Source organism: Hemicordylus capensis, chromosome 12, assembly GCF_027244095.1.
Source record: "Hemicordylus capensis ecotype Gifberg chromosome 12, rHemCap1.1.pri, whole genome shotgun sequence".
NCBI classification, from domain to species: domain Eukaryota; kingdom Metazoa; phylum Chordata; class Lepidosauria; order Squamata; family Cordylidae; genus Hemicordylus; species Hemicordylus capensis.
The window spans coordinates 10564680-10590538 of record NC_069668.1 but is presented as its reverse complement, the minus strand read 5'-3'; the positions used below and the strand labels follow the sequence as shown (position 1 = coordinate 10590538).

The 25859-nt window shown below is 53.2% G+C and overlaps 1 protein-coding gene across 7 annotated transcripts; it reads right to left on the bottom strand.

Annotated features, from left to right (window-relative positions):
- Window positions 1–1686: 1686 nt before the first annotated feature.
- On the bottom strand, window positions 1687–24675 carry DHX40 (DEAH-box helicase 40). 7 transcript variants are annotated; one of them, XM_053274572.1, is made up of 19 exons: window positions 24374–24671; window positions 16904–17091; window positions 14385–14530; window positions 13968–14087; window positions 13344–13574; window positions 12537–12603; window positions 12194–12253; window positions 11643–11774; window positions 10731–10830; window positions 9928–10014; window positions 8682–8864; window positions 8131–8211; window positions 7220–7377; window positions 5986–6100; window positions 4824–4932; window positions 4224–4318; window positions 4032–4101; window positions 3462–3690; window positions 1687–2810 (listed from the first exon to the last, which is right to left on the bottom strand). In XM_053274572.1, the coding sequence occupies exons 1-19, from the start codon at window positions 24409–24411 to the stop codon at window positions 2671–2673; spliced, it is 2349 nt and encodes a 782-aa protein (XP_053130547.1). In that variant the 5' UTR covers window positions 24412–24671; the 3' UTR covers window positions 1687–2670. The 7 variants fall into 7 exon arrangements, with proteins under 7 accessions (XP_053130547.1, XP_053130553.1, XP_053130548.1 ...); XM_053274578.1 differs by lacking the exon at window positions 24374–24671 and adding an exon at window positions 17344–17635; XM_053274573.1 differs by lacking the exon at window positions 24374–24671 and adding an exon at window positions 17291–17319.
- Between the last annotated feature and the right edge of the window lie 1184 nt (window positions 24676–25859).

The window sequence follows — 25859 nt, the reverse complement described above, 5'->3', positions numbered from 1 at the left end:
AACTGCCCACTAGAGTTCCCTCTAACAGGGATTCCCAGATGATGTTGACTACAACTCCCATAATCCCCGAGCAAAGGCTATTGCAGCGTTAGAGGGAACACTGAGCCCCACCCCAAGAACTGGCAGTTCAAGATAGACTGCTTCTGTTCATTGCAGTTCCATTCTTAAACAATGGAACTGTTCTTGACTCAATGCACTTGGCCTTCTGCATGTTTTTTGGTGAGTGTGTTTAACAGAATAACACAAGTAAAACAGCACAGGTCTCTGCCCCAAATACCATATAGGTTAGGAAAGCAAGCTAACAAAGGATGAATAGGTGCAAATACTCTGTGTGTGTGTGTGTGGCGGGGGGGTTAACATATGCCTCACAAACATTAAAATTAAAAAGTATAAACAGTACAATTCACCTTAAAAATATTTGTTTTTTGAAGAAAAAAATATATGTATATTTTGAAGAAAGCTTTTGTTATAGTTTGACACCTGCTGTTTATGTACATATGGAAAATTTAAAATTTATTTTTTAAAGTTAAAATTAAACATTAAAAAAAATAAAAATAAAGGCAGCTAAAAAGAGGCGGGGGTGGCTTAGCTAAGCAGGGTCTGCCCTGGTTGCATGTGAAAGGGAGACTAGAAGTGTGAGCACTGTAAGAGATTCCCCACAGGGGATGGAGCCGCTCTGGGAAGGGCAGAAGGTTCCAAGTTCCCTCCCTGGCAGCATCTCCAAGACAGGGCTGAGAGAGATTCCAGCCTGCAACCTTGGCAGAGCCACTGCCAGTCTATGAAGACAATACTGAGCTAGATGGACCAATAGTCTAACTCAGTATATGGCAGCTTCCTATGATCCATATCTTGCGGCCCATGGGAAGACAGAGGCTTCCTTCACTTGATGCACATAGAATTATCCACCACAGAGGGTGATAGGCTTCAGCTGTGGCTTGCCCAATGACTGCCCCATAATCCCCCTTGAATCATCCTCCCTCTTCAAGGGATTTATGCTAGCCCTGCAAAGAAGACCACGGAGTTTCCACCTCCTGAGCATTCCCATGAGCTTCCTTCTAACCCCGTAGCCTGGAGGACACATTACAGGGAAGGTCTGCTGCCCGATTGGCCGGAGGAGATTCCCGTTCGCACCAGCTGGCTTCTGCGGGACCCACACCTCTGGGGAAGCCTTGGCTTGTCTCCCAAGAAAGTGGTTTATGGGGTGGCCGTTTCTTACGCGAGACTTTCCCGCTAGCGTCATCTCCTTTAATCCCGATGTAAAAATAGAGGACTTGGCTAGAAATAGATGGGGGGAAATCTCTTGGCGCTGCCCAGCAGGAAGGAAGCCGGGAGGTCAGCCACCCTAATCAGCTGTTAAAAACTCTGCAACCATAGTTTACCCCAGCAAGGCCAATCGGTCATGACTCATATGAGGCCAACTTCTCATATCTGGGTCCCCAGTGGACACTGGACTACAATTCCCATCATCCCCAGCTGAAGGCCATTGTAATCCAACAACATCCAGGGACCCAGGTGGGAGAAGCCTCAAGGTGCTCAGTGGCAGCGAGAGGGAATCCTCTGCAAGAGGAACCACTTTTCTAGGTGAAGGCAACCCACTCAGGGCATCCTTTCCTCAGGGTCTCTATAATCCTGGGGCCAGCCCAGAAAGAGAGAAGCACTAAGTCATCACTCATATGCAGGAAGGGACTCAGTTTCAGGATTTATATAGCAAATGTAGAAAAATAAAATCTGGGTGGTGGTGTTTTCTTTTTTACACCAAAGAGAAGAGCATTTTACAATTCTAGAGCAGAAACAAAATACCACCATTGATCTAATCACACTGCAGAAGAGAACAAACTGAAGGACATAAGAAAAGCGTTTGAACTTGCTTCTTAGATCTTCTTCGCTGTGCTCAAAGAAAAAGGGAACGTGGCCAGCCACGGTTTCAACATGCACCACCCAGAGGAACCCCAAGAGACACTTTCCTCCGACAAATAGTGTTTGTGAAGCAAGGAAACCCATCGGGGTTTATTTACACCAGGGACTCCCAACATCCCAGCCCAGCTGTGGTGGGATCACAACTCCCATCAGCCTTTGGCCACGGTGGCTGGAGGGTGATGAGAAATGCGGCCCCATGCCCACCGGGGACCCAAGGCTTTAAACTTGCTGCAATAGTCCTGCCCACACTTTTGGCGGTGACAACAATGAGCTTGATCTCTCTATAAGACCGCCACAACCGGAATCTATTCCACAAAGACCAGGAGGAAATGACTTCCAGGTGACAGCTCAGAATCTCCAGGGTCCTAGCTCCCACCGCTGCCCTCTACAGCACTTTGGCCCCCAAAGAGGTCACCCCAGAGTGCCCAATCTGGAATCATTGCAGAGGGAATTCCCGGACAGAGGGACCCCCCACTGTCTTCTGTGGGAGGGAAACCACGTCGTCCCAAATGTAAGGGACACCCAGCTGTGCACAGCACCACCAGATCCCCTCCAGATGTGTGCCTGAGCAAATGCTGTTCGGGGGCAACACGGACATTCCTACTCACTAGCCCTGCCTCTCCTCCCTGCCCTGAGCACAGCAGTGGGGAGTCAACTGGCTCCTTCTCCCCAAGTCCCCACCACCACTGGTTTTCCTTCACCGCGAGTGGTGGGGCTTGCATGGCGCAAACACAGGGCAGCCTTCATGCTGCATCAGCTCCTTGGCTCCGAAGACGAGTCGGCCCGCTCCGTCCTCTGCTGCTTCCTCTCCAGGTACCGTGCACGGGCGTCCGAGACGGACCGGTCGTCATTCCTCTTCTCCATTTTCTTGGCAGCTTCGCCCGTCGTTCTTTCTGCAGAGAAAGAACATTGCCCACCGCCAGTCAGCACCGCAGAGCGGGGCAAATATTGATTTTATTTTTATTTATTTATTTAAACTATGTATTAGAGACAGAGGCCCCTTCCTCCAGAGGACTCTTGCTTTGTGGGGCTGCCAAAACGAAAACGTTGCACACACATGAGCAGCTGCCGGACAGGCAGTGCAGCAATCCGAGTCGCTGTGCCGTTTTCTGCTCCCAGCAACGGCCGTCTCGCACGGCAGTGGGGTGGCCCGGCTATTCTCTTGTGGCAAAAACCCCAAGAGAGTGCATCCTGTCCCAAATATCTCCTCTCTCTCTGTACAGTTTGGTTCCCAGTCGAAACGGCAAGCAAAAGTCTGGACTGGACAGTAACTCAGACAGAGAGACGACAAGCACGCTCTTTTCAGAGGGAGTCTTTCCGCTGCACCTCTGTCTCAGAATGCCCCGAGGCTCCAATTGCATCCGAGACAGAATCAGCCACCCCCAGCGAAGGCCAGAGCATCACGAAGAGCCACCACCTTTCCTGCTAAGGAGGGGGGCGCCAGGTCACACAAGTCTCTATGTCGCCACCTGCATATTTCCCACAGCACAAAAGCAGTGCTTGGGCGGCACCAAGGCAGGGGGATCCCAGTGGAAGCTGCTCACCGCTCAGCCTCTGGAGACTCTCTTTGTGCTTCCAGCTCTCCACCTCCTCCTCGGTCACCTCCTCCCGCGCCACGCTGCTGAGCTGGGAGGCATCGATGGCGTGCAGCCTGGGCAGCAGCTCCTTCACCCACTCGTAGCGGACGGGGCACACGGTCCTCAAGTACACCTTGGAGGTCACCAGGACGTCATGGAAGAGGACCCAGTCCAACTGGCCTTCCTGGCCGTGGAGCTGAGGAGAAGACACAGACACTGAGAGGCCTCCAGGAACGGCGCCACACCAAGACGCACCACGCCGGGCACCGGAGGAGGCTTTTTAATGTTCCATTCTTATTTGGTTATATCTGGTAAGTTCTTTAGCTTTTTATCATTTTCCGTTTTCATTTGAACCTAAGAACAATTGTGGTTTTTAATCTGACTTTAAACAAAAATTAGTTAATTTTATTACTTTCATTGCATCTGTGTCTATCTTATTGTTGTGAGCTGCCCCGAGCAGCAGTCCACTGGAGGGGCGGGGTATGAGTATTTTAAATAAAATAAAATAAAGTACATTCACAGAGAACGGGATCTTACCGTGGACGAAGGGTGGATGTAGACGGTACTGCCGTGCCCATCCATGGTGCAGAAGGACTTCCCTGCAGATCTAAAAACCAAGGGACGAGCGGTCCGATCAACGGAGAGGGACTTTTGCACAGGACCCGCCACCCCACCCCAGCCAGGGCAGGCTCACAAGCCCCCTCACCCCGCCGCCATGACCCTCTGTACCTTCTGGCGACATTGGCGAAATACCCCGCACAAAGGCACCACCTCAGGATCTCGTTTCGGGAGCCATCAAAATGCTCTCTTGGGAAGTCTGGCCGCTGGAGAGATAAGAAGGGACAGGTCGGGGAGGGGAGCTAAGCTGCAGGGACGGCCAGGGGCCCCCAGAGAGCCTGCACTGCCCAGCCGAGAAAGCCTCCTGGGGGCCAGAGGACACCTTTGCTCATCACACACACGCCAACTGGAGAGCCTGTGTCGCAGCCAGAGGACCCACCCGGCCACCCACTTCCTTTCAAGGTTGCAGGCAGGACTCTCTCTCAGCCCCATCTTGGAGATGCTGCCAGGGAGGGAACTTGGAACCTTCTGGTGCTCTTCCCAGAGCGGCTCCATCCCCTGAGAGGAATATATTCCAGTGCTCACACATCAAGTCTCCCATTCATATGCAACCAGGGCGGACCCTGCTTAGCTAAGGGGACAAGGCATGCAACCTTGGAGAAGCCGCTGCCAGTCTGAGTAGGCAATACTAAGCGAGATGGACCAGTGGTCTGACTGGGTATATGGAATGGAAACACCAGGGCCCTCGGGCAGCGAGGGGCATCTCCTCACTTGTTTAAGCTGACTGGCAATTTCCCGCAGCTGTTCTTCCACCGTAAATGCCAGCTTCATAGCTCTCCAGTGGATCCAGTGTTCTTGACACCAAGCTGAGGGGGACTCACTGGGTGGCAGCAGGGAAGAAGGAGACAAGATGATTAATTAGATCTGTTTTCATATTTTAGCATGATATTTTAATTGTGTAACTTTTATAGTCTTGTTTTAATTTTTTCTATGTGAACCACCCTGTGATTGTTTTTAATGAAAATTTAAATTTAACAATAAAATAAATAAATAAATAGAAACAGATTTAGTCCCTGCATTTACTTTTATATGCTGATACAAACAATCAACAACAAGATATGGAAAAGCTCCGTGTTGCCTCTTACTGTACAAAGGTAGCACAGAGTATCCCAAAACCTCCCTTAGGCCCCGTTCTGCAAACCCCCACCATCTGATGGACTCAGGGCTTTGGGGGAAAGGCCGTATCTTGAGGTAGAGCCCCTGTACGGCATGCCAAAGGGCCTAGGTTCAATCCCTGGAACATAGCAAGCTGCCTTATACTGAGTCAGACCCTTGGTCTATCTTGCTCAGTATTGTCTTCACAGACTGGCAGCGGCTTCTCCAAGGTTGCAGGCAGGAGTCTCTCTCTATCCTATCTTGGAGATGTTGCCAGGGAGGGGACTTGCAACCTAGCTGAGGGGAATCTCTTCCAGTGCTCACACATCAAGTCTCCCATTCATATGCAACCAGGGTGGACCCTGCGTAGCAAAGGGGACAAGTCACACTTGTTACCACCAGACCCGCTCTCCTCTCCCGGGCGTCATCTCCTGTCCAGGCTGGTAAAGGCCCTTCTCTGCCTGGAAGCCAGAAGAGCTGCAGCCAGTCAAGGCACTGAACCAGACGGACCCACGTCCCAAGGTCAGTCTCTGGCGGCATCTACCGGTAGGGCTAGGAAAGCCTGCTGCCAGTCGGTGCAGACACATCTGAGCTAGATGGAGCCAGGGTCTGAACTCGGGGGACGGCAGCGTCCCGTTACAGGGCTGTCTCCACCGACTGTGGCCCTGGGGAAGCCGCCCCTCCTTCCTCTTACTAAGAGACCCGCCTCTCTCTCCCCGCCGCCCCACAGCACAGAACAGCCCCGCTGGACACCCTCCTGTCCCGTCCCTCCGGGCACCTGGCTCTGCACTGCTCAAAGATGCGCAGGAGCGTCAGGAAGTCGTTGCATCCTCCCGCCTGCAGGGAAAGCGCCTGGTGGCGCAGCTCGGCGGCCACCTGCCTCGGAGGATCTCCTGCGGAAAGACAACGGTGGGAAGCCCGGCCCTTGGAAGACCTTGGCGCTGGGACTCTGGCCGGTGGCATAGCCCCGCCTTCCTCGTTCGAGAGAGCGCCCATCTCCAGGCACGGAGGGAGCCGGCCCTGCTCAGGAGCCGAGAAGCCCAGCGGAGACGCTCGGGAGACAGCTGGGTTTGGCTCCACGCTCAGGTGTGGCGGGGCAGAAAGGGGCCTGGGGGTCGCAGCAGGACGGGGCCGACTTCTGAGGAACTGTGGACAGGGTCAAGCGACAGCAGGGCTGCCCAGTGTTGGCCCTCCTGCAGATGTTGGCCCATAATCCTTAGCTATCGGCCACTGGGGCTGGGAATTATGGGAGCTGCAGTCCAAACACGGGCAGGGGCGGGCTAAGTTGAGCAGGCCTGAACTACAGGCACACTGAACGGGACAGGCTCCGAGGCGACGCCGTTTCCGTATTGAGGAGTCCTCATGATGCTGAGAGTAGGCAGAGAGCCTCCTCTTCACACTGAGGTCCACAACCCCATCCTCAAGAGTGTCTCTGCTTAGGGGGAAGGACGCCCAGCAGAGAGGGCAGGCAGAAGGCCCAGCCCTCCCCACCACCCACCCCTCTCTTTGTGGACCAAGAAGCCCGTGGGCTTCCCAGAGGCATCTGGTGGGCTGCTGTGGGAAACGGGATGCTGGACCGGAGAGGACGCCTTGGGCCTGATCCAGCAGGGCTCTTCTTGTTCTCTCCTTCAATCGGGGCCCTGGGAAGTGACAATGCTGTCCTCCTATAATGGTGGGAGGGGGCATGCTTGGATCCCTAGGGTTGTTGAGACTCCCCCGACACGGAGGCCGAGGGGTGCTGCCAGACCACGGAATCTCGGGACACGAGGTAAAGGGCCCCTGGGCTATCAGTCACTCGCCCGTGCCACGTTTTGCAACTCAGCCAAAAAGTCCCCAGTTAATGTGTGACAGAGATAACGACCCGGGCGCCACCAGCCCGAGTGGGGAAGAGGGACAAAGGTCCTCGGAGTTGCCCTCCAGCGCCTCTGCGGAGTCAGCACGGGCGGAAGCCGGCCTCGCTTCTGGGGCCTGGGGCTCCACCGAGGGATGGCAGCTTGCTAAGGGGGCATTACCTGGCCGGATGAAGACGTTCTCCACCGAGAGCATGGCTGCGACGGGCAACAGCAGGTCGTCGCAATCCCAGGAGGCCGCCTTGATGACCGCACAAGCCAGGCTCAGCGGGAGGGGGAACTGCACCACGAACTCGCCCAGTTTGGTCACACGGCCTCTCCTGCGATTTGCAAGGGGCGGGGAGGGGTGAGGAGAGAGAAAGGGGCTGAGTTTCCCACTGGTGGCTCATTGGGAGCCGGGCTGGGTGACCTTCCCAGGCCAAACGTGCTGCCCCAACACACAAGGACGTGCATAGCACGAGCCAGGGCATGTTGATGGGAAAGCAAACTCCCCTGGCTTCAACGCAACTGATTTATTTTAATTACCGAACGTATGTCTCTGGGTGGTTTGCAACAAAACAAGATGACGGACCAAAAAAAAAGTAAAACGTTAGTTAAAATAAATGACAACAAAATTTAAATTTAAGAATTTAAAACCATGTTACAACTCTTAAAAGAGAATTTAACTAAAAGCCTGGGTGGGTGAACAGATGCGTTTTTAAAGATTTTTTAAAAAATCGTCAAAGATGGCTTGTCAAAAACTTCCCAAGCGTGGTTAGGACTGCAGCCTTCGTCACGGCCCTCAGCCAAAAGCGTGTGTGTGTATAGTACAGCATCCGTCAGGGCTGAGTGGACCACTGGCTGCTGGAAATGAGGGCAGCGGTGGAGGGGATATCTCGGTTCACAGCTCGCACCCCTAACTTCCTGGCTGTTGGACCCAGTGGGGTCCCTGCCTGATGAGAAGGGGCTTCCCTCCAGAAGTGTGCCCCAGCAAAACCAAAATGGCCAGCACAGAGAGCCTTCTTCAGCAGGGATCCACGAGCTGCTAGGGCCTATGGGAGCAGATCTGGAAGCATGGACACCCAGCCGTGTACCTGTCAATAGCGCCGCATTGGTAAAGCTGCTTGAGGGCCTCCAGGACGCGCCTCTCCTCTGGGGGGTCCAAATAGGGAAACCTACGCCCGAAAGCAAGAAGGGTTTGGTCCCGATGGATAGCGCTGGCTGCACAAATCGCTGCACAAGTCACAAGCTACAGATAAGTTCCATGGGAAGGTCTCTACGAGGCATACAGAAGGACCCAAATTGAGTGTCCCCGCTAACAGGGATTCCCAGCCGCTGTAGACTACAACTCCCAGAATCCCCAGCTGCAATGGCTTGGGGATTCTGCACGTTGTAGTCCACAACAGCTGGGAATCCTTGTTAGAGGGAACGCTGGGTCCCAGGTTCAGTCCCTGGCGGCAGCAGCTCCAGGTAGGGCTTGGGAGAGACTCCTGCCTGAAACCTTGGAGAGAGGCTGCCAGTCAGTGTAGACCATACTGAGCTAGATGGAGCAAGGGTCCGACTCGGTAGAAGGCCACTTCCTATTCGAGGCAAAACCAGCCGCCTGCTTCCCCTCCCCTCTCGGCCCGCCCACAAGACGGGCTACCTGATGACGTCGTGGATGCCGAGGCGCTTGAGGGTCAGGATGACGGAGGTCAAGCTGGTCCGCCTGATCTCGGGGACCATGTGGTCAGGCATGCACTGCGCCCAGAACTCCTCGCTGTACACCCTGAAGCACTGCCCAGGCGCCGTCCTGCCCGCTCTGCCAGTTCGCTGGAGCGCTTCACTCCTGAGGAGGGCAAAAAGGGAGGAAGAGGTGAGCTAAATCGCAGTTCTTGCCAGGGGAGAGAACACTCCGTGCGGCTCTTACGTGCAGCAAAACTGGCATTTCAGAGCAGTGTTCCCTCTAACAGGGATTCCCAGACATTACTGACTACATCTCCCATAAACCCCAGCCAAAGGCCACTGGAGCTGGGAATGTTGGGAGTTGTAGTGAACAACATCTGGGAATCCCTGTTTCAGATCCGATGATGGGACAGTGCACCAAGATTCCAAGACTGGGCTGAGAGAGACGCCTGCCTGGAACCTGGGGAAAGCTGGCACTGCCGGACTGTGTAAACAACACTGAGCTAGGTAGGCCAAGGGTCTGACTCAGCATACAGCAGCTTCCTCTGTTCCTAAGCGCTACTGTGAAGGGGAAACCCATCCGACCTTCCACGAACCAAGTCCCCAAGGCTGATGCGTGCGCTGTGGTGCAGATCATTTGGGGCCTGTTCCACCTCCAGGATGGTTTCCCACTGAAGAACTCCTGACAACATCTACCCTTGCTTTCCACCACTTCTCTTCCAAAGGTACACGCAGAAACCCTTTTTCCAGTGCACTTTTTACCCCTTTAAGTCCTTCATAAGTTATTACGCAGAAACTGACAATACCTTGTAAAAACATTGTTTAAAATGTTGTTAAAAGCATGTTAAAAACAAACATACGTTTCGGCCTCAAACACCAGCCTCAGCACTGTTCCTCCGTCTCCATCACTGAGGCTGGCGTTTGACGAGGAAACGTACATTTGTTTTTAACATGCTTTTAACAACATTTTCAACGTTTTGACAAAGTATTATCTGTTTCTACATAATAAATGTGAAGGTCTTAAAGCAGCATGGTGTAGTGGTTAGAGTGCCGGACTAGGACCGGGGAGACCCGAGTTCAAATCCCCATTCCGCCATGAGACTTGCTGGGTGACTCTGGGCCAGTCGCTTCTCTCTCAGCCTAACCTACTTCACAGGGTTGTTGTGACCACACCATTGTGCTTCCTTCTCTAAGTGCAGGATACCACCACGCGGCGTCAAACTTACTTGGAAATGGGCACCACCTCCAGCGTGTCCAGCCCGACTCGTGGGTTATGGCTGAGCTGCTTCACAAACCCGCTGTCAACCACGTACCTTGAGAGGGACAGAAAGGTGAGTCACACAACTCGGCATCGGGGAGCTCTTCAGTCCATCAGGCCACATTAGCAGACGCCTACTGATCCCCTTGACAGCTCGCCAGTGGTGAGTGCCCCGAGCCCTCAGGCAAGCAAGACACCCAGCCTCACACAGATCTCCTCCCCTAGAGGTCTCTATCCCACTGCCATTTTTTAGCAGGTAAGAAACGGCCGGAATCCCTTTTGAGCAGGAGGAGAGGCCTCCCACTTTCCTACGGACTCCATCTCTCATTGCGAGTGACAGAAGACGCCCTTAGGAACATAGAAAGCTGCCATATACTGAGGTCCATACCCTTGCTCCATCTCGCTCAGTATTGTCTACCCAGACTGGCAGCAGCTTCTCCGAGGTTGCAGGCAGGAACCTCTCTCTCAGCCCGATCTTGGAGATGCTGCCAGGGAGGGGACTTGGGACCTTCTGCTTTTCTCTCCTTAGCCCTCTGCCTCGGGGCCAGAAAAGGATCTGAGGGGAGGGAGGGCATTGCTGGCGACCACCAGTAATAGTTGGCTAGCGAGTGACGCCTCGGATGCTGGATCCCTGCACATTTGGGTCCTAAGCATGAGCCTGCCATGAGACGAGTGAGCCCTCACACGAGACCAGTGAGAGACACGTGCAATAAGACAAAGCCTCCTCTGACTCTTGGCCCTAAGACACGCGGAAAGGGCAGAAGAGCTAACCTGATGCCCTCCACCGTCAGGGACGTGGCAGCGATGTTGGTGGACACCACGCATTTTCTGATCCCCGGAGGAGGTGGGAGGAAAATTCTTCTTTGCTGATCTAAACAGAGAAAACTGGGGGTCAAGCATTGAAGGCAACGTTGGCTGAAACTGAGCAATGGAAACAGACAAGATTCTCCATTAGACATGATTATTTGCTTATTTACAAATGACTGCAAATCATTGAGTAACACAGGAAAAAGATCTTCTGTGTGTGAAGTGTGTCTGTATGTAATTAGGTGCAGGGATTGCACAATAAAAGTCTGGGGATTTGTTTGAAATCCTGGACTTGTGCACATTATTTATTTATATTTATATATATTTTTTCAAATCCTGGACTTGTGTGTGAGTGTACACACACACAAGTCCAGGATTTGAAAATATATATTATGTGTGTGCGCGCGCACACACTCCACACACACATATTCCCACCCCCCACTTCATTCAATTTCATCAGTCAACCTGTCAGTGTCATTTGGTGCAGGAATACCAGGACAGCGTAAAGCAGATATAAAAGGAAATCAAATACAAACACAAGAGAGCTTCAGATAAAAGAAGCAATTGGGATCACAGAAGAAGCCATCAGAAACGCAAAAACATGCCTCTGCTGCCTGACTTGAGGCCTTCGGTTTGGTGTTTTCGTGTCTGCCATGATGGAGCGCAGGGCAGCATTCTGTGGGCTTCCCCGGGGGTCTCCCATCCAGCCACTGACCAGACCCACGCCTGCTTGGCTCCAGCAGGAGGCCCTGCATCAGCTACTTCCAGACCTCGCCCTGACAGGTAACAGTGCCCTGAGACAGGCATGTGCACACAAACACACACACAGAGGAAGGCAAGGTGCCATCCTTGTGACAGCAACAGCAGCAGGCTCACCCGTGGGCATGGACCCGTACAGCGGCAAGATGAGCAAGCCCTCGACGGAGCAGTCGCGCACATCGAAGCGGTAGTCAATCGCCTCGGCCTTCTGGAAGAGCAGCGCACAGACCCTTTCGATCTCGGACTGCCCTAAAGCAAAAGAGTTCAAATCCCCATTCAGCCATGAGACTAGCTGGGTGACTCTGGGACAGTCACTTCTCTCTCAGTCTAACCTCACAGGGTTGTTGTGAAAGAGAAACTCAAGTATGTAGTACGCCGCTCTGGGCTCCTGGGAGGAAGAGCGGGATATAAATGTAAAATTAATAATAATAATAATAATAATAATAATAATAATTTTAAAAAAAATAACGGGGATCCTCAGATGTGGTGGACTACAACTCCCAGCATCCCCAGCTTCCATGGCTTTGGCTTGGGGATTGTGGGAGTTGTAGCCCACAACATCTGGGAATCCCGGTCAGAGGGAACACAGGCTGCCCAGCTCTGCCCCCGGGGAGAGTTGCTCCCTGGGATTTACCGAAGTACCCAAATCCGCTAGGGGCTGTACAAACCTAGGAACAAGGGAGGCCCCTTCTTCCAGCATGCAGCCTCCAGAACGGCATGAACGGCACCTTGCAGAGTAGGGAATTCCAAAATGAGTCCCGCTCCTGGACAGCAACAAGGAAGGTGCCGGCATCCAAGGAGCATCTGTTCAAAAGAGGGCTGCCCAACCTATGGCCGGACTACAATGCCCATCAACCCCCCTCCGCCACAACAGTCAAGGATGACGGGATACGTAGTTCAGCACCGGAGGGAGGACGTTGTGCAGCCCGGCTTGAAGGCATGGCCATCGGAAGCCCTCGTTCTGCCCAGGACGAGAGCACCAGACCCTAGGGCGGAGGAAGGGACTCTCACCTGTCAGGAAAACCAAGAGATCTCCAGCCAGGCGGTTCAAATGGACGTCCAAGGTCACTCTGACTGTCTGAAACAGGAGGCGGTAATAGGATTAGGGGCTCAGAGGAGATCCTCTTTCACACAGCGCAACGGCAGCGCTTTTCCTCTCGGGTCTCACACGCACGCACACACCCACGGCCTTCCTGGGACATCTGCACCAATGGGGCGGGGGACCCGTGCTCTGCCCCCCAAAAGCATTTGAGGTTCACGCTCTGCCTTGACTCGGGAGTGGAAAAGTCTTCTACGGTGTTCCCTTTAACAGGGGGTCCCAGATGTTGACGGCTACAACTCCCAGCCGCAATGAGCTTTGGCTGGGGGTTATGGGAGTTGTAGTCCACAACATCTGGGAATCCCTGTTAGAGGGAACACTGAGTGTAACCCCACCACATCTGGAGAGCGATGTTCCCTGTGGACGGGATTCCCAGAGGTTGTGGACTCCAACTCCCAGAATCCCCAGCTGCAATGGCTTCTGCTTGGGGGAGGGGGGGTTTAAGGGAGTTGTAGTCCACAACCTCTGGGAATCCCTGCAAGAGGGAACAGCTGGCCCCACCTTGTGACGACTTGGGGGGTCACACAGAGCGTGCCCCCCCCTCCAGTTTCTCCCGCAAGGGAGAGGGAGACAAGAGTGGGGAGCAGGGAGGGCTTGCCTCTGGGAAGGGGCAGCACCTCTCTCTCTCTGGCCATGCGAGGCCTGCACCTGGCCCCCACAGCCAGCCAGGGTTTCCTCTTCCTCCAGGTGGTGACAGCGCCCAGCCAACCAGCCCTCACCTCCATAACATAGGCAGAGCCTCCGGCGTCCTTTGGGCCCAGGAGACCGCAGAAGACCTCCTCGACCGGGTAGTTCCTCCCCGGGATGTCCACCACCACGCAGCGGCTGAAGAAGGCGGAGAACTTCTCCGTGTCCAGGGTGGCTGACATCACCACCACCTTGAGGGGCTGCTTCCTGCCGGGAGACTCTCTCTGGTGGAAGGCTTGCTTCAGCAAGCCAAACAAGATATCCTGAGGAGGAGAGAGGACCCGAGGGCAGCGGCTGAAGGGAGCTCCTCCCAGGGGGTCCCAGCTACAAGGCCACCAGCCACCCGCAAGCCTCCCGTCGTGATCCTGGCCCTGAGCAGCGGGGCAGCCTCTGGCCCCGGTGAGGAAGATCCAGCCGGAAGGGAAGGGTCAGCGCTGATCTAGGCAAAACCAGATCATTCCGAGATGATTTGGGGGCTGTTATGTCCTTTGCCGTTTCGGGATGCTCGTTCCGGATTGCTAGCTGCCTTGGGAACGGAAGGGCCAGAACGCCACAAGCCCCCGGTCTCCCCGCCTGGTCTCCCGGACGCAGCCCCCGCTCGCCCCGGGTGACCAGGGGCCAGCCGCGCCCCACAAGCCCCCCCGGCCTTCACCCACCGTGCTCAGGCTCCGCTCGTGGGCTTCGTCGAGGATCACCACGCTGTACTTGGCGAGGAGCGGGTCGGCCAGGATCTGCCTCAGCAAGCAGCCATCGGTCATGTACTTGATTGACGTCTCCTGGGCGGTTCCGTGTGGGCATGAGGGTTAGGGGCACGGCCGTGGATGCAACACGCATTCCCCCAGTGTCTTTTCCCCAATGGCTTTTGCTTGGGGATTCTGGGAGTCGTAGTCCACGACATCTGGGAATCTCTGTGAGAGGGAACACTCGTCCCAGTCCAGAGTGGGGCCCCAAAGCATACTTTCCACATATGAAAAAGCCAAGCATGCAGGGCCCCCCCCCCATTGCATAAAACAAGTCTGGTTTGGCCCCGACATGGAAGGGGAAGGCTGGGCAAGGCAGACCCTGCCACGTACCTCGGAGCTGCACTCCTCAAAGCGCACCTGGTACCCCACGGTGCTCCCCAGGGGGCAGTTCATCTCCTCCGCCACCCGCTGGGCCACAGACATGGCTGCCACTCGCCGTGGCTGCGTGACGCCAATCACCCCATGCTTGGCAAAACCTGCAGAAGGGAGCAGAACGGGTCCATCAAGTTAGCATAGGAGCATAGAGAGCTGCCATATACTGAGTCAGACCATTGGTCTATCTAGCTCAGTATTGTCTTCACAGACTGGCAGCAGGCAGGGAGGGAACTGGGAACCTTCTGCTCTTCCCAGAGTGGATCTATCCCCTGAGGGGAATCTCTTCCAGCGCTGACACTTCCAGTCTCCCATTCATATGCAACCAGGGCAGACCCTTAGCTACGGTGACAAGTCATGCTTGCTACCACCAGACCAACTCTCCTCTCGCAAGTTCCCAAGGGGTGGGGGACGCTGTTCCTTCTAACAGGGATTTCCCAGATGTTGTGGACTACAACTCCCAGAATCCCCAGCTGCAATGGCTTTGGCTTGGGGTTGATGAGAGTTGTAGTCCACAACATCTGGGAATCCCTGTTAGAAGGAACAGTGGTGGGGGGAAAGAAAGACCCTGAACCGACCATCTTTCTTGTTTGGTTTTCAATCACACTTTATGGGGGAGTTATCTGTGAAAGCAAGAAATCATAGTTCCTCGTATAACGGAGAGCCGGCAGGGAAACGCAGCTAGAATGCTGGACTAGGCCCTCGAAGGCCCAAGTTCAAATCCCTGCTTGGACATGGGTGCCCTGAGGCCTGTCACTCACTCTCAGCCTAACCTACTTCGGAGGATCGTTGTGAGGATAAAGTATGGTAAGGATGAGCACAGACACGGGCTGAACTCCTTGGGAAAAATGCAGGAGAAAATCACACGAATGAATATCGGAACAGTCACAGAATACTCCTAGACACAATTAGAAGCCGAGTTAAGCGGGGAATAAGAGAGCCGTCTTCAAACACGGAAAGGGCTGCATTAGGAAGAGGAGGAGCAAACTGTGCTTCTGAGGGTAGGATTAGAATCGATGGATTGAAATTACAAGGAAACAGATTCAGGCTAGACACAAGGAGAGATTTCCCAATTCGTAGCAATGTAAGAAGATGCTGAAAGGCATCATCTCATCTACCAAAGACAACCACAGGCTCTGTGGGCGACAGGCATCGACACTGACTCGACGGCACACTTTACCTTTAAAGTATAAGGACTCCAGGACAGTGGAACACTCTGACTCATGCTGCGCTGGGCTCTACTTTCAAACAGAGGCGGGACGGCCATCCGTCAAGGACTAGAAGACCTCCCAAGTCCCTTCCACCTCAAATAACACTCTAGGACTCGAACCCAGGGGATTGCAAGCCATGTTCCAGGGTTCACCAGCAAGACGGTGCTGATGACTGACAAACTTTCAAGAAAGATGGCTTGTCGGTCACTGAGATCTTCCTCTGCAGTATACCGCTCCGGATGAGACCGCCTTGAGAGTTCTAATTTTGGCGGTGCATACATCCAATAAATAAAATAAATAATAAATAAATACAGCGCTCTGGATGAGAGTGGAGTGGTCTGAAGGTAAAATCCCCAGCTCACAGGTGGTCCAAAGAAGTCTGATCAGCTCCCAGCATGGCATGAGAAAGGGGTGGATCCGACAGCACCGTGTCCACGCTCGCACAGGCTCCGTGGCCCACCCACAGGGACTGCACAACCGACAAGTCCATTTGGAAAGGATTCTCTGTCCTGGGACACGGTCTGAAGGCAGCCACAACCTTGCTGAGGCATACTTGGATAGCAGACAGCAGCTTCTACCGCCACCTAGTGCATCAGGATGGGAGAACAGCAGACTAAAAAGAGCAGACTACAGAGCTACTCAGGGACGGGCCTTCTCCACGGCAGACCCCTGAGGCTTTGGAAGACGCTCCCTGCTGAAATAAGAACCTCTCCATCTCTGACAACTTTTTAAAAGGCAGTCAAGACACATTTGCTCACCTGGGCTTTTAATTAGAAGCTTTTTTAACCGTCTGATGGTTTTTAACAGTTTTGACGTTGTTTTAAATTTTAGGTTGTTGTGATGTTTTAACCTTTTTATTTGTGGTTTTTACTGTATTGATGTAAAATGTCCCAAGACTTGCATTTTTGGGAAGTCAAATATGTTATAATAAATATAAATATGTTAAATAAATAAATAGAAATAAAACCACTGCTTAAGCGAGTGGACTTCCCCCGCAAGTACTGGAAAGGAGGACACATTCTTTCCGCAAGCCAGCATGGTGTAATGGTTAAAGTGCTGGACTAGGACCGGGGAGACCCGAGTTCAAATCCCCATTCAGCCATGAGACTTGCTGGGTGACTCTGGGCCAGTCACTTCTCTTTCAGCCTAACCTACTTCACAGGGTTGTTGTGACATACAAACTTAAGTATGTAGTACACCGCTCTGGGCTCCTTGGAGGAAGAGCAGGATATAAACACAAATGATAATAATAATAATAATAATTACCTTCTTCAAATAAGTACTTAGGAAGCTGGGTGGTTTTCCCACTCCCCGTCCTGCCAGTCACCACAAGGAATGAATTGTCTCGAACAGCCTCAACCAGTTTCCTCCGGTATCTGTGAATTGGCAGAAACGCACTGCCCAGATTTTCTTTCCTGTCTTCTTTTGGCCGTTTGGATCGTCTCTCCATTGAACTAAAAGGAAGCCGATAAAAGACAGTAAAAACATGCCCACTTGACAAATCTGATCATGCCTCTTCACAGCACAATGAGACAGATATGTTGACATCTTATGTCTCTCTCGGAGGAGCGAGAAGGAAAAAACAGCCCGTCGCCACCAGCACCCTGCCGAATTCCCCTCCTGCCGTAGCCCCCCACCCCCCCAGCTGCTGACCCGGTTGGACTGCAGCCTACTACTTCCAACGAGGGGGGGCGGGGGGCCCTTACCCAGCGGGGCGGAGCGGCCCTTCCGCCTCGCGCGAGAAGAGCGGCGCGTCCCTATGACGTGACCCCGGCAAGCCACGACCCGCGCTGACGTCAGCCCGCAGAGCAGGAGACCCGGAGCCCGCCCCCTCCTCTTCCCACGGGCTCTGCGCCTGCGCTTTTGACGGCAGCAATCCTTGCCCCTGATAAAAAGCACCGGAGCCACGACCGGTAAGAAAGAGGAGAGGCGAGCTGGAAGTTGATGATGCCTTGTATGAAAAAGTACCCCCGTTTGTTGGTCCTAAATTTCCTGGCAATCAATTTCATGGGATGTGTGTGATGTGAGAGGGAGAAGAAAAATGCAGAGTTGTATAGACCTCGATCATGTCTCCCTGCAGTCGTCTTTTTTTCTAAACTGAAAAGCCCCAGGTCCTGTAGCCTTGCCTCAAACCTGGCTTAGATCACCAAAGACACAGGTTTCTCTCTCTCTCTCTCTCTCTGGGTTGCCCCACTGATCCAGTCAGCCCTCTTAGGGTGCAGATCTCCCCTTAAGCATCTAGAGAATTTCCCTCCTTTGATTGTACTCCTCCCCAAACACGCTTTTCACGCCAAACACTTTTTAAAACGGAGGTCCTAGAATCAGGACTGCTCAACTTAGCCCCCACCCCCTGCCCCCAGTTGTTTCTGGACTACAACTCCCATGATCCCCCAGCACAGCAGCCAAAAGCCAGGGATGATGGGAGTTGTAGGCCAGCATCTGCAGGAGGGCCGAAATTGAGCAGCCCTGAGAGGGTCTGCTAAAGGCTCAATAAGGAAGCTTCATTGAGAGCATCCCTCACAGAGCATCTGCTTTGCAGACAAGTGGTCCTCAGCTCAGTCCTTAACAGAATCTCCAGGAAGGGCTGGGAAGAGAGCTGACCTTGCGGGAGCAAGCATGAACGGGCCCCTTTTCTAAGCAGGGGCCACCCTGGTTTGCTTTTGGATGAGAGACAAAGATACCATCGGATATAAGGGATGGGGCCGCTCTGGGAAGAATTCCAAGTTCCCTCCCTGGCAGCATCTCCAAGCTAGGGCTGAGAGACCCCACCTGCCTGTAACCTTGGAAAAGCTGCTGCCAGCCAGTGTCAGCGATACTGACCTAGAGTGGCCAATGGTCTGACTCTGTACAAGGCAGTCCCCTATGTTCCTAAACTGGGTCTTCAAAGGCGAGGATAGTGTGTCGCCGTTTGCATGCTGCAGAGTGCAGGCATCCATTCGGCAGCTGCGCCCAAGCAGATTTGCTCCTTGGGGTGCCCAAATACAGGTGGTCTGGCACCCACCTAAGACCCAGGCCTTGCTCAAACACAGTGACCTTATGCCAACACACTTATCACCCCAGGATCTGTTGTTAATCGTTCCCACACTCCCTCTGTTTTCTAGTCCCTACTGAAGCACAGTCCCTCTTTTGACTCTGGGTATTGTTCGGGAATGCCTCGTGTCTGCCCCACTGTCCGTTTTGACACTGTAGGCTCCTCCGGGCAGGGACCTGTGCTTTGTCTGGCTATGTACACTGATGGAGGCAGACCCATCAAAGAGAAGGAGTTCTTTTCACTGGGCTTCTTGTGGTCACAAGCATGACTCGTCCCCTTAGCTAAGCAGGGCCCACCCTGATTGCAGATGAATGAGAGACTTGATGTGTGAGCACTGGAAGATCTTCCCTTTAGGGTAATGAGCTGCTCTGGGGAGAGCATGTAGATTCCTAGTTCCCTCCCTGGCAGCATCTCCAAGAGAGGGCTGAGAGAGACTCCTGCCTGCAACCTTGGAGAAGCCGCTGCCCGTCTGTGAAGACAATACTGAGCTAGATAGACCAAGGGCCTGACTCAGTAGATGGCAGCTTCCTCTGTTCCTATGACATGCCATCCTCCAGCTTCTAAGCTGGCCTGACAGCTCCGATGGTGCGCTGACGTGAACAAGCCTTCAGTGGACTTCATGCTTCCTGGCTGTTCTGGCTTTGTGTATCTTTGTTGAGACAGAAAACATGCCTGGCCCTCCGGCTGTCTCAAAATAGCAGCAGCAGCCACCCAGGCGATCGTTTCCCTAGCAAAGAGCCCTTGTCCTCCGGGGGTTCTCCTCTTCTTCTTTTGGTTCTCTCCCCATGCAGCCCTCCTGAATGTTAAGCTGCCCAGTGTCATCTTGAGGGTTGCCAACTGACCTAAAGGCAGCTTGGCCTGCTCCTGCACTCTTACTCTCACAGTAAGAACAGTCCTGTAACTTTGTGTTGGGAGGAAGGAGGTGGCGTAGGAAGTCCATTAAAAATAACAGGAAGCCATGCCAGGCATATTTACAAGTAGCTGAATATGTTAAACATCTTGCAAATAAGGGCCAACTGCTTGCCAATCGGGGCAGTGCCGTTGGGCTCCCTGGCCAGCGTACCAGAGATCCTTTCTCTGAAGGAGGATTCGAACACCTCCAGGGTCCCAGAAACAGCAAGCAGGCTTGGTTGGCAAGATTCACTTCTCGATTAGCACCTCAGAATAGGGAACTGCCTTCAACTGAGTCAGACACTGAGTGGCAGCAGCTCTCTCAGGCTTCAGTCAGAGGGAGGGGTCTTCCCCACTCTTACCTGGGGATGCTGCCAAGGATTGAACCTGGAACCGAATATGAACCTATTAAGCTGCCTTGTACAGAGTCAGACCTTTGGGCCTTCAGCTCAATATAATCTGCTCTGACTGGCAGCATCTCTCCAGGAATTCAAACAAAAATGAAGCTGCTTTCACCCCACGGCTGTCCAGTGGGACACTCTGCAACCTCTCCACTGCCCCCAATCTGAATTCCGCTCAGATCACTCATCATCACATGGATGAATTTCCTTCCCTGGAGTAGGTGGTGTTTTGGTATAGGCGTGGTACCAGTCAGGGCGAGATTGAATACAGCTGATTGAGTGAATAATTGCATGCATCTAAGCAGGAGGATTCGAGAATATAAGAACACAGGAAGCTGCTGTACACTGAGTCAGACCCTTGGTCCATCTAGCTCAGGACTGTCAACACAGACTGGCAGCGGCTTCTCCCAGGTTGCAGGCAGGAGTCTCTCTCAGCCCTGTCTTGGAGATGCTGCCAGGGAGGGAACTGGGAACCTAGATGCTCTTCCCAGAGCGGCTCCATCCCCTAAGGGGAATCTCTTAACAGTGCTCACACTTCTAGTCTCCCTTTCATATGCAACCAGGGCAAGGCAGCTTCCAATATTCCTTGTAAGGTCAAACCCTGGCAGCCTCTCTAGACTCCAAGTAGGACTGAGAAAGATTGCATCGGATGCTGCCAGTCAGAGTAGATAAGACTGAGCTAGGCCAGCTAGCTCAGGACTCCCTGCTCTGAATGGCAGGACTCCATTATTTCAGGCAGCAGCCGCCTAATCCAATTCCAGGTTTCCAGATGACCCTCTTAAAAAACATTATTATTTAACTGAAAGGGCTTTTCTTAATTATCACACACTTCAGAGTTTAATCAACATGCTAAACCGGACCCTGGGGGCTGGAAATCCAGCTGCAGAGATTTTGCAGGGAGATCCTGGACTCTACTTGAAATCGCTGCAGGCTTCCACCCATTGGCCCATACTGGAATCTACACACACACATTTGACCCTATCATCTGCCGCCAGGCCCCCTACACGGCTCTTAACACCGAAACAAGCCATTTCAATCCAAGTAGGGGTGTGGGTGTGTGTAAGAAACCTTCACAGACTTACAAGCTCGTAGGCAAGATAAGAGGCCCCCGCCATGTACCCTTGTTGCAAAGCATCTGCCTGATTTGACACAGCGGGGTGTATAAATATCTCTCTCTGATCTCCTTTTAGAAACCCCACCCGTGTCGGGTTTTCTGTCACGGAAAAAGCAAGCAGGAAAATAGACCCACATTAAATATTAACTTCGCTTTTCATTTGTGCTGCTGAGAGCTCCATTAAGAGCATTTTTAGCAAAAGGCGTGCGTTTGTGTGTGTGTGTGTGCGATCAGTGGCTGCCGTGTTCCTCCCATCTCCGGCTGCCAAATTTAGCGTGTCTGTCTGTCCATCAGGCCAGGCGGGCGTCACCGGCCCATTCCCGCCGGCTGCCCCATTCTGTGCTTTCCCCCCAGGTGGGTGTGGAATTGCAGAATCCATGTGGGTTGGCTGAGGGGCTGGCCGCCTGCACGGACAGACATCCTTCGTTTCTGCCAATGCACTCAGGGTGGCAAACGGTTTTAAACCATGGCCTCCTACGCAAGAGGCATGGTGCAAAAGCAAGAAGGAAAAGAAGCAAAGCACACAGGACGAGAAGGTCCCAGGTTCACTCCCTGGCAGCATCCCCAGCTTGGGACAATTCTGAGCTAGATGGATCAAAGTTAGTCTACTACAGATCAGAACAAGGCGGCGGCCTTGGAAACAAAGGAATCTTTCATTGCATGAGTTTTCGTGGGTTTTCAGAACCCACGTCCCCAGCTGCAGGGTGAAACAAGGAACGTAGTGGCACTGACAATTTGTTCGCCCAGATTTATAGTTTTCATACTTTGAATGTTGGGGTTGAAACGATTTTAATGTTTTAATCATTTTTAATGTCATTTGATTTGTATTGTTTTGGCTGCGCCCAGTGACGCAGATTCTGGACAGTATAGAAATATGTTAAATAAAATAAAAATATCCATTTGGACTTTATTCCAGTGTGTTAATTAACCCATGACACTGGAGATTGGATGTGATTATGCCCAGTGCGCCACAACCATAAGTAGAAAGCAATATTTGTATGGTTTGTGTATGTGTATTTCTGTGTTTTCCTCCTTTTGCTGTGTTTGTATATTGGATAGAAGTGTTGTTGTTTTTTAAAGGAAAGAGGAGGAAAGCCAAGAATGCTTCCGGCCTTTGGTCTGTGTGCTGTAGGGAGGGAACAGGAAAGGAATAAGCAATGTGGCTACCCAGACAGCCCTGGCATCAGACCCCAGGAAGCCAAGGGCAACTAAAGGGGGAAAAGATTTCAGCCACCCGAGCGGGCATGGATACCAGCAGCTAAAAATAAGTAAAATCAACAAAACCCCTAAACACTCAGCATAAGGCACAGCTATAAATTGCTAAATCTCAGCCATCGCCTTTAAACCCCAAGGATTAATTCTCATCTCACTATAATCAAGACAAAAATAGCCTTCTCGTTGCCATTGCTAAAAAGGTATAAACAGAGCTGTGGCGAACATCAGGAATCGTCACTTTCCCACTCTCTGGAGATTGAGACAAAAATAGCCGGCATGACTTGTCCCCTTAGCTAAGCAGGGTCCGCCCTGGTTGCATATGAATGGGAGACTAGAAGTGTGAGCACTGGAAGATCTTCCCCTCAAGGGATGGAGCCGCTCTGGGAAGAGCAGAAGGTTCCAAGTTCCCTCCCTGGCAGCATCTCCAAGAGAGGGCTGGGAGAGACTCCTGCCTAGAACCTTGGAGAAGCCGCTGCCAATCTGTGAAGTCAATACTGAGCTAGATAGACCAAGGGTCTGACTCAGGATATGGCAGCTTCCTATGTTCCTATGACCCAAGATGGAAAGCCCCTGGATTAGTTATGATGCCTACAGTCCCACAATAGGCATGGCCAGGAGGACCACAGGCACGATTGCTCTGGAGTGCAGAAGGCGAGGAAGGGTCCGAATGAGATTAAAAACTGCCCTCCTTCAGTAGCCCTTCGGGATTAATCAACCAACATTTGGGTTGATTGAGCTAAAACGTGCGGGCTCACTTTCTGCCTTGGGGCCGCTGAAGTGCCCATGGCCATCCCTTCTGCCAAGCGAGTGGCATCATTGCATCTGATGTTCAGATATCCGATCTGATCTGCATCCGATCTTCACTCTGCCTGCCCTCCAGGACTGTGAGCCCGAAACCTCGCCTCCTCCCACACAAGCAGCTTCTCCCCCGCCTCTAAATTTAGATCCCAGGCTGCAGTTAGGAAAATGAGAGTAACGTGGATGCCTTTGCCTGCCCTGAGAACTGAACAGCGTTTATTTAAGACCTCCTGGGAAAAGAACAAGCGGGGGTGGGGGTGGTGGAGGTCCACGTTTGCATACAAGGACTATCGGGTCATGTTTTTGCAACCGGTCTGCTGGGACAGCAAAGCTGCCTTCTCTCCAGGAAAGGTCATGGAAAGAGTAGCCTGTTCAATTCACACCAGGACTTAAGCAGGCGGAGGTTGCAGCCCTCCGGCTGGGAGGCCAGAGGCTGCAGATGTGGGGGTGGGGAGAGCGAGCGGGCATGAAGAACATAGGAAGCTGCTGCCTACCGAGTCAGCCCCTTGGTCCCTCTAGCGCAGGACTGCCTACTCTGACAGGCAGCAGCTCCCCAAGGTGGTAGGCTGGAGTCTCTCGCCTCTGTCTGCACTAAAGAGGAATGGAGGGCCCCTAAGTCCAGGGATAAAAGCACCTCTGGGCGGGGTTCCAGTGCCTTTAAACCGCTGCACAGCAGGCTGCCATTCAGCAGGTGAAGCTTTCCCAGTAGTGATGAAAAGAGGCCCCACCTGCCAAATTTCTGCCTGTCATCTAGCTGTTCCAGCAGAGCAGACCCCCTCCCCCCCAAAAAAAGTGGGGAAGCTTCCCTAGGAGGGGGCAGGCAGGCCTCACCGGCAGCCCTTTCTAGGCCAGCATCTCCGGCAACCAGCACCAGAGGGGAGCCTGCGGAGCGGAGGCTTTGTAACCGGAGCTGCTCCTCTGCCCTTGGGAATATGCACAGACCCTCGCGGGGGTCAGGAATGTGCCCGCAGGCGGCGCAAAGCCTTTGGGGAAGCAGCGCCGCTGGACGGGAAGCGATCTCTCCCACTCCGAAATAGCAGCGGTGTGTGACCAGACCAGGTGCAGGAAGCTGGTGGGCAGGCGGCACCCAGCAAGGTCACCCCTAGCCGGCAGGGGGGTGGGGTGGGGTGGGGTGCGCTCACTGGCCCAGCAGCCCCACTGCCTCGGGCCCAGATCTGAGGGAGAGGATATTTCCCCGCTCTGCTGAATGACTTGTGATTATTTTAATGGAAGGCAGTACATCAATTTAGCAATAGAGCAATACATTTAACAATAAAATGACTCACCCAACCAGGCTGGACCCTGCCTCAGGGATCCTGTCCATGGAATCACCGCCTTATCCTGGATGGAATGAGCAGGATACGTACCTACAAAAAAGGTGTGCAGGCAGGTGGGGTGGGGTGCAACTGACTGCTGACCCCCCCTGGGTGGTCTACTACGCTGCCTTCTAAGGCACGAGGCCTTTCAGAAGAGCCCGCTGCAGTTTGCCATCGCATCCTCAAAGGTCAGAGTGGGAAGGAGACCCTGGGACGTGGTCTATTCCAACCCCCCCTGCTCAGGAACAATTCAGGAAGGCTCTAGAGCAGGGATTTTCAATGTTGGGTCCCCAGATGTTTTTGGACGTCAGCTCCCATGATCCCCAACCAAAGGCCACTGGGGCTAGGGATTATGGGAGTTGAAGACCAATAACATCTGGGGACCCAACGTTGAGAATCCCTACTCTAGAACACGGGTTCCCAACCTGTGCTACTCCCGGTGTCGCTGATCTACACCACCTGCCATCCCCAACAGTGTTCCCTCTCACAGGGTTTCCCCGGCGGCGTGGACTACAACTCCCAGAATCCCCAGCTACAATGGCCTTTGGCTGGGGATTATGGGAGTTGTGGTCCACAACATCTGGGAATCCCTGTAAGAGAGAACACTGATCCCCAGCCAGAAAGAAAAATAGTGTTAACTCAGTAACAGAGTTCAGGCCACTTCAAGTCCAGAATTTTTGGGGGGGGGGAGCGTGGAGAAGGGGGCAGCCTTGCCTAGGGCTGCCGGTGAGGCCCACACGCCCTCTCCCCCCAGGTCCAGACTCCACGCTTGGCGTCGTCCCTGCCCTCCACACGCCCTCTCCTTTGCAGCTGCTTCTTGCCAGGCATTTCATCTAGCTGTGCCCGCCAGGCTGGAGAGAAAGAATAGCCCGGTGCGCTATTTATACCCAGGAACCCACATCTTGGACAGAAATAGCCCTGGCAACATTAGCAGCCATGGCCAAGCTTCAAACTCCTTTATCAGAAGAAGGCAGAGAGGAGAGCTGGTCTGGTGGGAGCCAGCATGACTTGTCCCTTTAGCTAAGCAGGGTCCACCCTGGTTGCATTTGAATGGGAGACTAGAAGTGTGAGCATTGTAAAATATCCCCCTCAGAGGATGGAGCCACTCTAGGAAGAGCATCTGAGGCCCCAAGTTCCCTCCCTGGCAGCATCTCCAAGATAGGGCTGAGAGATACTCCTGCCAACAACCTTGGAGAAGCTGCTGCCAGTCTGGGTTGACAATACTGGGCTAGCTGGACCAAAGGTCTGACTCAGTATACAGCAGCCTCTCCCATAGATGCTGCTTGGCTCTGAAGGTACGGCGAGAAAGACGGGCTACTGACCCTTGGAACACGCCAGCTCCTCATTCCCCCAGGGCAGAGCTCAGCCCGGCCACCAGCGGCTATCTGCAGATCAAGTTGCTCAGGGCACTCCCAGGAGTCCTCACTGGGATGACTCTGGGCCAGTCATGTATCTC

Coding starts and splice junctions, on each gene's coding strand:
- DHX40 (XM_053274572.1), bottom strand. CDS start 24,411: ATGGACAGGATCCCTGAGGCAGGGTCCAGCCTGGTTGG. Junction 12,604..13,343: donor GCTCTGCCTATGTTATGGAG/GTGAGGGCTGGT, acceptor CTCCTGTTTCAG/ACAGTCAGAGTGACCTTGGA. Junction 11,775..12,193: donor GGGGCCTCCCTTGTTCCTAG/GTTTGTACAGCC, acceptor CTTTTGCTTTAG/GGCAGTCCGAGATCGAAAGG.